This window comes from Limulus polyphemus, unplaced genomic scaffold, assembly GCF_000517525.1.
Source record: "Limulus polyphemus unplaced genomic scaffold, Limulus_polyphemus-2.1.2 Scaffold185, whole genome shotgun sequence".
NCBI classification, from domain to species: domain Eukaryota; kingdom Metazoa; phylum Arthropoda; class Merostomata; order Xiphosura; family Limulidae; genus Limulus; species Limulus polyphemus.
In genome coordinates this window covers 231471-241877 of record NW_013665795.1, presented here as the reverse complement: position 1 = coordinate 241877, position 10407 = coordinate 231471, and the positions used below count along the sequence as shown (strand labels likewise).

The 10407-nt window shown below is 35.7% G+C and overlaps 1 protein-coding gene across 2 annotated transcripts in view; it reads right to left on the bottom strand.

The window, feature by feature from the left end:
* Positions 1–10407, bottom strand: part of LOC106478146 (calcium-activated potassium channel slowpoke-like) — a 96160-nt gene that overhangs the window by 36224 nt on the left and 49529 nt on the right. For both annotated transcript variants that reach the window (XM_022381680.1, XM_022381681.1), the window contains exons 14-17: positions 9316–9474; positions 8295–8371; positions 6667–6717; positions 6127–6153 (exon numbers count right to left, since the gene is read on the bottom strand). In XM_022381680.1, the coding sequence (XP_022237388.1) occupies positions 6127–6153; positions 6667–6717; positions 8295–8371; positions 9316–9474 (314 nt within the window). The remainder of the gene's footprint in view (positions 1–6126; positions 6154–6666; positions 6718–8294; positions 8372–9315; positions 9475–10407) is intronic.

Here is a 10407-nt window from a genome sequence, read left to right as displayed (position 1 = left end):
CACCACGGGTATCGAAAATCGGTTTCGTTGTAAGTCTGCAGACATACCGTTGTGCTAATAGGTGGCCCTATATAAATAATTCATTTTATCTTGAAAATTGAAAACTGTTTTAACTTAATGTTCTTGACATAAATCACAGTAGACTGCAAAAGTGTTTTTTTTCCTTCTATATTCCATTCATTTAGTTCATTGTTTATTTTAAATCAGAGGTGTGTAAAAATACATTTTAAGTCTATCTACCACGCGTAGAAGATCTGTTTAGAAGATCTTTGGTTCAGTACTAGGACAAGCTAGTTGAGATGGACTTCAGACAAACGTCTATTTACAATCATGAATGCTATTTTATAAGTCGTACGAACCATGTAGTGAGTTTGCATTGTTTCTGTTGTGATTACATGTTTTTACTGAAGTTGACGACATAACTAAGCCCTCAGACTTATCGCTGAAGCACCGGTGGGATGGGGGCTAAACTTTACCGAATTCATTAAAAAAAGAGAGTGGAAAATTGTTTTTGTTTTCGTCTTTTTGCTCCAGACTTTGTGCGCAAAGCTACAGTAAACTATGTGCTCATAGCGCCCAGTTTCAACTTGATAGATCAAAGAAAATGTAGCTCTAAACAGAATCCATCATGAATTATTGGGCTACTTTTACTTGATCAAATAGTGATATTTGACCGTCAATCTTTTAGCACATCCAAAAGTCCCAAAGTGTGGAACGCGTTTTTGTGGCAAAGGGACGTTGATTACGAATATTCAGATTCGCAATTCGGGCGCGTTAACCGCTAAAATATAGTGTAGAAGCTATATGAACTATACGAGGTTCTTGATTTTCTAAAGTGACTTTAGTTCTTTAAAGATTCACGTGTAGTCGTTGTTCAGTAATGTAAAAAAAAAAATACGTTTATATATTCATATTTACTATATTAAAACAAATCGTCTATTTCTGCGTTCTATATATTTTCTATATGATTGAATTAACCTCTAAAACTTATGTTTGTGAAAGCTTATAATTAGGAACAAGCAGTCTTTGGGATAAACCTAGCGTTATCCCTATCCCAATGGAATAATTACTCTTTATTTTCAGAATTATGTATACGTTGAAAAATTCCCTTCGTCGCAATCAATATTACTGACAATAGACCAGCAAATATTAGCTATGTAAACACGAACTACTTGGTTTAGCAGTGCTACGAATTCTGTTTCTTTTTTTTTGTAAAACAGAACTACTTAGAACACAACTATTCACGTACTCTGCTGATGTACAAAAGAATGGATGTTGTTTTAACTTGTGTTCGCTTCACCGAGTTCCATCAAAGAGGAATATAAAACAATTCACCACTACTAAAGATACTTAAAAGTTTTATTTAGTTTTAATTTTGAAGTTAAGTAAATTAGCATAGAGAATTTGAACAACTGAATATTATTTATATAAACAAAGAAATTATACGACGAAAAAGTTATATTAACAAGGCTCAAAAGGCGGGTTTTCTTTCAAAATAAAAAAAAGAACATTAAGAACCTTGCAAACGTTTTTTAAATATTTTTTATGAAATGAAATGTTTTAACCAGTAATAAACATTAGATCACTAGTTAATTAAAAGTACAATTTTTGTTCATCAAAGTTTATCTTTTATTACTGATATATTTTTAAATTATTTTAACATTTCAATATCGAATTCCAGAGAGAGAAAAAAACAAAAGAATTAAAGTGTTCTATAGTTTAAGTTACAAAGGAAAACTTTTGAAGGAGTTTTCAACTTTATTTTTCAAGCGCCTTCGGAAAGCCTGATGGGCTAGGCGTGGCCTATTAATCGTGCTTCATAAACTTGAAAAAAAGCGTTCGCATCATAACAATTGTTGCTGTAACAAATAACTTGGCCCGGCATGGCCAGGTGATTGGGGCGCTCGAATCCCCGTCCCACCAAACATGCTCGCCCTTTCAGCCGTGGAGCGTTACAATGTGACGGTCAAACCCACTATTTTGGTAAAAGAGTAGCCCAAGAGTTGACGGTGGGTGGTGATGACTAGTTGCCTTCTCTCTAGTCTTACACTGGTAACTTAAGGACGACTAGCGCAGATAGCCGTCGTGTAGCTTTGCGTGAAATTAAAACAACAAATAACTTGTATAAATATTGTTTAAACCACTCTCGTGTTTGTGCCCGGCATGGCCAGGTGGATAAGGCGCTCGACTCACAATCTGAGGGTCGCGGGTTCGAATCCGCATCCCACCAAACATGCTCGCCCTTTCAGCCGTGGGGGCGTTATAATGTGACGGTCAATCCCACTATTCGTTGGTAAAAGAGTAGCCCAAGAGTTGGCGCTCTAGTCTTAGTAAGCCCTCTAGTCTTACACTGCTAAATTAGGGACGGCTAGCGCAGATAGCCCTCGTGTAGCTTTGCGCGAAATTCCAAAACAAACAAACAAACAAACTCGTGTTTGTTGTGTCCCAGCCAACTTAAAGAGCTCTGTATTGAGCGAAATGTGTCATCGATAATGAATATGACGGACACAATATGGGGGAAATACTAATACACGCTCTTCTTATATAAAACAAAAACAATAAACAAACTCTAAGAGGCTGAATAAAGAATTTAGTGTTAAAAATATGACAGTGTTCGAGAGATTCTAGCAGAAATCTCACGAAAAAAGCGATAGAAAACAAGATTCGTGTTCATACGTCGTGAACTATTTCCTGATATTTCTTTGATTATTCCACGACAATAACTCTAGAAAAAAGAAAACAGTTTCTTGATAGTTCTCCTTACGACTTCGTCAGGATTTTATCACAATACACGCTGAGGCAAAATAAAGACTCGCTACGATTACAAATAAAAATGAAAGCAAAGGTTAGACATTATTAAAAATATTAAAATGGAAATTTAAACATATTTTTTTATATATTCATACCTTAAATATCCCAATTATATATATATATATATTAATAATATTGTCTTTTCAGCTCAACGTTTTATCATAGTCATATAACAATACAACATTAATTACTATAGGATAGTACGTTATGAATGTAATTCCGTGCTGGTATTAACACGCTTTTTGCTAAACCTTTCTTATGCCTCGTTATGTGTAATGATACCTTCTTGATGAAGCTGTAAGCAGAACTATCGAACAATTAAAAAAAAGAGGTTTTTCTTTTACTGGAATTGTCGTCGTAAAGTAATCAAAGAAATATGTTCCACAAAATAGTCCAGTTAGCATTCCGGTATATCAAGAATACGTATTTCCTGCCGTATTTATTGTGCGCTTGCAATTATCTACATTGAGTATTTTAACCAATATATATATATTGCCTCCTCGTAATTTGAGTGTCTTATGTGTACCTGATAGAGTAAAGATTTAATTTGAGTGTCTTGTGTGTACCTGATAGAGTAAAGATTTAATTTGAGTGTCTTGTGTGTAACCGATAGAGTAAAGATTTAATTTGAGTGTCTTGTGTGTAACCGATAGAGTAAAGATTTAATTTGAGTGTCTTGTGTGTACATGATAGAGCAAAGATTTAATTTGAGTATCTTGTGTGTACCTGATAGAGCAAAGATTTAATTTGAGTGTCTTGTGTGTACCTGATAGAGTAAAGATTTAATTTGAGTGTCTTGTGTGTACCTGATAGAGTAAAGATGTAATTTGAGTGTATCGTGTGTACCTGATTGAACAGGTGGAGTTATAGATTTAATCATACACAACAGAATACAAAAAAAAACCAAGAGAATCCATGCTTTCACGTAATGTTGCCGCAAAAACGCATTCCGCACTTTGGGGCCGTGGATGCGCTATAAGAGCGACGATCAAACCTGCTATTCCGTTAGACAAGTGTAGCTGGAGAGTTGATGATGGGTGCTGTTAACCAGCTATTCGGCTAGACAAGCGTAGCCCGAGAGTTGGTGATGGATGCTGTTAACCAGCTATTGGGTTAGACAAGCGTAGCTCGAGAGTTGGTGATGGGTGCTACTAACCAGCTATTCGGTTAGACAAGCGTAGCCCGAGAGTTGACGATAGGTACTGTTAACCCGCTATTCGGCTAGACAAGTGTAGCCCGAGAGTTGGCGATGGGTACTGTTAACCCGTTATTCGGCTAGACAAGTGAAGCTCGAGAGTTAGTGATGGGTGCTGTTAACCAGCTATTCGGCTAGACAAGCGTAGCCCGAGAGTTGACGATGGGTGCTGTTAACCCGCTATTCGGTTAGACAAGCGTAGCTCGAGAGTTGGTGATGGATGCTGTTAACCCGCTATTCGGTTAGACAAGTGTAGCTCGAGAGTTGGTGATGGATGCTGTTAACCCGCTATTCGGTTAGAAAAGCGTAGCTCGAGAGTTGGTGATCGATGCTGTTAACCCGCTATTCGGTTAGACAAGTGTAGCTCGAGAGTTGGTGATGGGTGCTGTTAACCAGCTATTCGGCTAGACAAGCGTAGCCCGAGAGTTGGTGATGGATGCTGTTAACCAGCTATTCGGCTAGACAAGCGTAGCCCGAGAGTTGGTGATGGATGCTGTTAACCCGCTATTCGGTTAGACAAGCGTAGCTCGAGAGTTGGTGATGGGTGCTACTAACCAGCTATTCGGTTAGACAAGTGTAGCCCGAGAGTTGGCGATGGGTACTGTTAACCCGCTATTCGGCTAGACAAGTGTAGCTCGAGAGTTGGTGATGGGTGCTGTTAACCAGCTATTCGGCTAGACAAGCGTAGCCCGAGAGTTGACGATGGGTGCTGTTAACCCGCTATTCGGTTAGACAAGCGTAGCTCGAGAGTTGGTGATGGATGCTGTTAACCAGCTATTCGGCTAGACAAGCGTAGCCCGAGAGTTACTGATGGATGCTGTTAACCCGCTATTCGGTTAGACAAGCGTAGCTCGAGAGTTGGTGATCGATGCTGTTAACCCGCTATTCGGCTAGACAAGCGTAGCTGAAGAGTTGGTGATGAGTGCTTTTGACAAGTTCAAAATTAGGAACGGCTGTGTGAAGATAGCCTCTGTGTAGCTTTGTGCAAAATTTTGAAACAAAGAAACAAGACTTAACAGTTTAATACATGGATCGCGAATGCTTAATATTAAGCTTTTAAATAACAAGTTGCCAAGACACATGGCCTTACAAAAATGGTAGATATCTGTGCGAACGAAATCTGAACTGGATATACTGCAAGCAAAGCATATAAAATATTGTGAAGTTGTAAGTTTATTGATGTTGACCTTCCTTCTATAACACTAAAAATTGGGTTTCGACATATATGGTGGGCAGAGCAAAGATAACCCACTGTGTCATTGCGCCTCACTCCACACTTGCTACTGAAAATAAGAACTGATAAGCAAAAGCGAGTATTCAGATAATTTAAATAAAACGTACTGAACATATTTTTAAGTAATAATACAACTATTAAGTCCCATAACGAATAACACGTGACACGATGCATAGCAACAACTGTATATTTTCGTTTGTTTGTTGAATTTCCCGCAATTCTACTCGAGATCTTTCTTTGAGCTTTTACAAAAATAAGACATAAATTATTAAAAGATAGTAAAATTCACTTGATAATTTGAGTTGTTACAATCAAAGAAGTTTTAAGCAGTTTACAATCATATATTTAAAGCGTAAAATACAACCGCCTACAGACTGTTTTGTTTTTATTTTCAAAGTTTATCTTACTTAAAAAAAATTAAATTAAGAACCTGAAAAAGTTTATAATCTTTAGGTTCTATGGTCGTGGCACGTTCATAATACAAGTATACACATGCTCCAGTATTTCTGTTGTGTTGCTTTAGAAGTTTAGAAGGATTACTTCTTTTTAACATAAATTTCCAGAACTCCTGTTCGTCTGTCACTATATATATGTAAACTATACATTTTTCATGACACTAGGCGAGTCTTTATTGTAAATACTTAATCCATTAACGGTTTGTTTGTTTTTTTATTATGCACAAAGCTACACAAGGGCTAGCTGTGCTCTGCCCACCACGGGTATCGAAACCCGGATTCTAGCGTTGTAAGTCCGCAGACATACCGCTGTGCCACTGGGGGGCACCATTAACGGATGAAGTATACAGAATACAGATATCAAAGTAAAAAAATATTTAAATCATTCCTTACATGAGGTAGACCTTAGGAAGACTGGGTGAATTACTTACCTGATGATTTAATGTTCAAAGGCATTCCTGGTAAGAAAACGAAGAAAAAACACATATAATTAATGAAATAAGCATTACCTTTTATTTACTGATAACTGTTACTTCTAAAATGATATTAATTTTTATTACTTATTTCTCTACTATTTTACTATTTGTTACTTTATCTAAAATATTATTAACAAGAAGTAATACATTTCTCTTTATCGGTCTTTTTTAGATGTAGCGCTATATACTTTTGCAAAACTTAAAATAAAACTGATCGAAAAGTATTAATCAAAGCCAAACAGCAAATTTTATATGATGATCCTAAATAACTTGTTTAGAATAAAGTTTGGATCCACAGTGACGTTGGGCTGAAGAGGACAAATTAAAGTGTCGAACCTTGTATCTATTTAAAATATTTGGTGATGTTCAGTCATTGTGGATCTAAACTTTAGATTACTTTATATGGTATTGTGTATTTATCGACAATTCATACAGTTCGTTCCTTTTGGAAACCAGCGCATGATATCAAGGAAAGAAGAAAATGTCTATACATACTTGCTCTACCAACGACCTGGACGGCCCGTACTCCTTTTCGAAATAGAGCCACTGTAGTGATAAAAAGTAGATAAAATAGTTAGTAGGGAATAAGGCATACCTCAAAACGAAATTTATTCACAAAACTAAACACTCGCTATGAGCTGTGCTCTCCATGTTCTTAAACAAATAGCAGCAGGAATTAAGCGCTTTAGTTTTCTTTCATTTAATAAATTCCTCACCAAAAAATACTTTAGGTGGATTAAAAAGGGTTTTTATCATTATCTTATATTGTATTTCTTTTAGAATAATGCGTTTTAGCTTTACGTAATGTATTTACACATTCTGGCAGGCAATAATTACCTACGTATAAACAATATATGTTTCTTGTTATCACGTAATAATGTACGGGACGAAACGGAAATATATATATATTTAAATTATTCCAATTATTTCACGGCGAAACACAGCCCCAATAAATTAGCGTTTTTTAATAGTTGCTTCCGTATTTGTAAAAGTGGTCATTAAGTGCTTTTTCTTTCTGTTTTAGAAAAAATAAAGAAAGCTTAACACTCATAATATAATCAAAAGCATTAAATCACTTGAAGCCACAATATTTAATTGCAGTAAGTCAAATGGTGAAGTCCTTTTGAAACAATTGACGTGACTTGTATTCTTTTATTGTACATACAATTATAAAAACTATATAAAAAAACTAAAGACCTGATGATTATTAGAAACACAGCAGCTTTTATTTGATTTGTCAGTGGCAACTCGACACAGGAATGACACCCTGCGATGTTTTTATACTACGATGATTTCATATTGTCCCAGTCGCGTGAAGCTTCACTGTTACCAGTTTACATTAAATTATAATAAAAAAAAACATTCCATCACGCCGAAAACGTTTCATGGTTTAATGGCAAAGATTTTCGTTAAAAAAAATTAAAATTGTAATTTTGCTGTTCTATATGAAACAGTGTTACTAGGTTACTTGTGACGAGCTCATACCTTTAAAAGATGTTGAAGTCGTATTTGCATTAAAATTCTATGGAAAGATGGAATCACTAGTGCAATTATCTATGCAAGTGATTGAGTACTAATTACGTGATTATACACCAAATCAGTTTGATTAGTTATTCAATTAATCAATTTAACGCTCAACTGGTGCAATTTGTCGTGCAAGCATTACGCACAATTAGTTATATTTCTACTGTGAGAAAACACATTACAGTTAGGATACGAAAAATGCATAACTAATACATTTCTGCGTTTCTTTATATACCATGCCATAACGTTGCTTTTTTGTCACTGCTCTAAACCAAGCTTCACCGTTGATATACTGAATTATCAAGCCTACAAAGTTTACAATAGAACATGTTCCACAAGGCAACGAAACAATGCAGGTAATGGTAACAGTTACGACATTTTAAAACACACAACAAATGGTTACGTATATTCATTCTGTTAATTAGGGTTAAGCTTGGAAGAGGAGAAAAAAGACAGAAGTGTGGGAAAACGTGGAGATGCTATGTGTGAAAGAGAAAGAGTTTATTTCAGACAGTTTACGCAAGGAGAAGATTCATCCAGTGTGAGGTTTGAGAAAAGCACAACAATTCACAAACACGGTGACCATCCAAAACACTTACAATTTTTACATTTGCATTTCTTGATCAGCTTTTCATCCTTAATGTCTTCGTGGCAGTTTTTACAGTAGTACCATGCCCTGCAAATTGACTTTTAGTTAATACGCGTAATCAAAATTGTTATCCCGCTGGGGTGCTCGGAACGATTAAGGTTTGCTAAAAATTAAAAATAATTCAAACACCTTCGACGCAAAACAACTCAAACTGTTAGTTAGTTTCTTAAACTATGACTGCAATATTAGTTAGCTATGTTTAAGCAATTCACTCAAACACTATCTGTTCCAATAACCAATTGGTGACACAATGCATAAACAATACATTTACCACTGAAAACCAGATAATTAGAGCTAGAATTGCTTGTGTGGTATTCTCATCTGCAATGATTTCCCTTAGAGTAATCGAATAGGATGCGCAGAATAATAGAAGGTTTGTCAGAAAATGTTATACAGAGTTAAACTATGTTTTCCAATTTTAACCAAGTTGTGGAAAACGAGAGAGACTGAACACAGGGTAAAACACAGTTGATTTCATAAAAACCCAAAGTAAGTATATTGACGGGGGACGGTGCCTTTATTGGAACTTTCAGTGATCATTGTGATGACGAGAGAGAGAGAAAAACACGTTGCAAACTGAGAAAACAAAGCATTATATATCCGATATAATAAAGCCTTTCTTTTTCAGGGCGCGTAAGCTGCCCACGTCACTGTTGGAATTCCCATCGAAAAATAACAAAAGTTGTATCCTCAAGATATTACCTGACCCGCCAGTGAAAAAGATCGCTATCTGCTTTCACATACTACATTCCACTTTACAGAAATATTTCCCACGAGAAGGCACACGTAATAACATAGGTAAATAACCCAATGCAGCAGGTAACATGGGTGAAAAGAACATAGCTACTTCCTAGACCAACGTTCTGCATTACAAATTTACACATTAATATGCATGAAGAAGTTTGAAAACATTTTTGTTAAATAAGGGGGTAGAAAACATGTACTATGCTTGCATATTACACCAGTCATACCTTTTAACTTCATCAGCTGACTGTGCTATAAAGAATCCCTGGGTGTTGGGTTTAATCTTGACCTTCTTCTTTGGATTAATTCTAATCTTGTAACATGATCCATCTTCGGTGGGTAATTCGATAGCCAGAAGCAGAAGTTTTAAAGTCACAAAACACAACCTAGAAAAAAATCAGCATGATCACAGTACAGGTATGAATCCTCAAAAATGAAAACAGTGTGTAGTAGACTATGTAATGTACAAAGTACGTAGGTCATGCAATGTACACTGGATATAGACTGTAAAATATATACAATACATGTGTGTAGGCAGTGGGTGTGATCGCACACCCTAAAGTGCACTCATATTTGAATAAAATTGTTTTAAAGGTGTGTAGACAGCCTCAAAACGCACCATTTTCAGTGAAAATTATATTACTTTTCCAAAGGGGCATGTCACTCCAACCTCCCCCCCCTACAATATGGCTTCCCCACTAACTTCCTTTTCTGTCTACATACCTGCAACATGTATAATATGAAATAATAACTTTATAAAGACTACGAAATGTTAAATATGAAGGCTATGCAACGTAAACAGTACGAAGCATACGAAATGTAAACAGTATACACACTGCTTATAAGCAATAATATGTACACAATATGTAGACTACAAGGTGGACGTAGTATGTAGACCAGTGTGGATGCATAGTATATATATATATATATATATATATATATATATGTATATGTATATAACGTTTAGGCTTGTTATACATAAATTTATGGTTTTAGCACCAAAAGCTGGCACAGCTTTTTCATGCTATCGTTATTATAAATAATACAATAACATGACTATTATTAACAGTTCAATTTGTAATCAGTATTGTGGAATTTAACGTGAGAATTATTAATACCAGCAGAAACGCCACCCTACAGGCGGCTGTTTGTGCTAGTAATTACTAAACATAGTATTCATACCTCATTGAAAATAATTTAGAAAAAAGTGAACAGTTTCTAAAAAAGGATTCTTTGCTGGGAAGTACTGCACTGGAAAAGTGTTCGGATTGTGATCTTTAGTCATACACAACACATTGCATCAAAATGATTCAATGTAC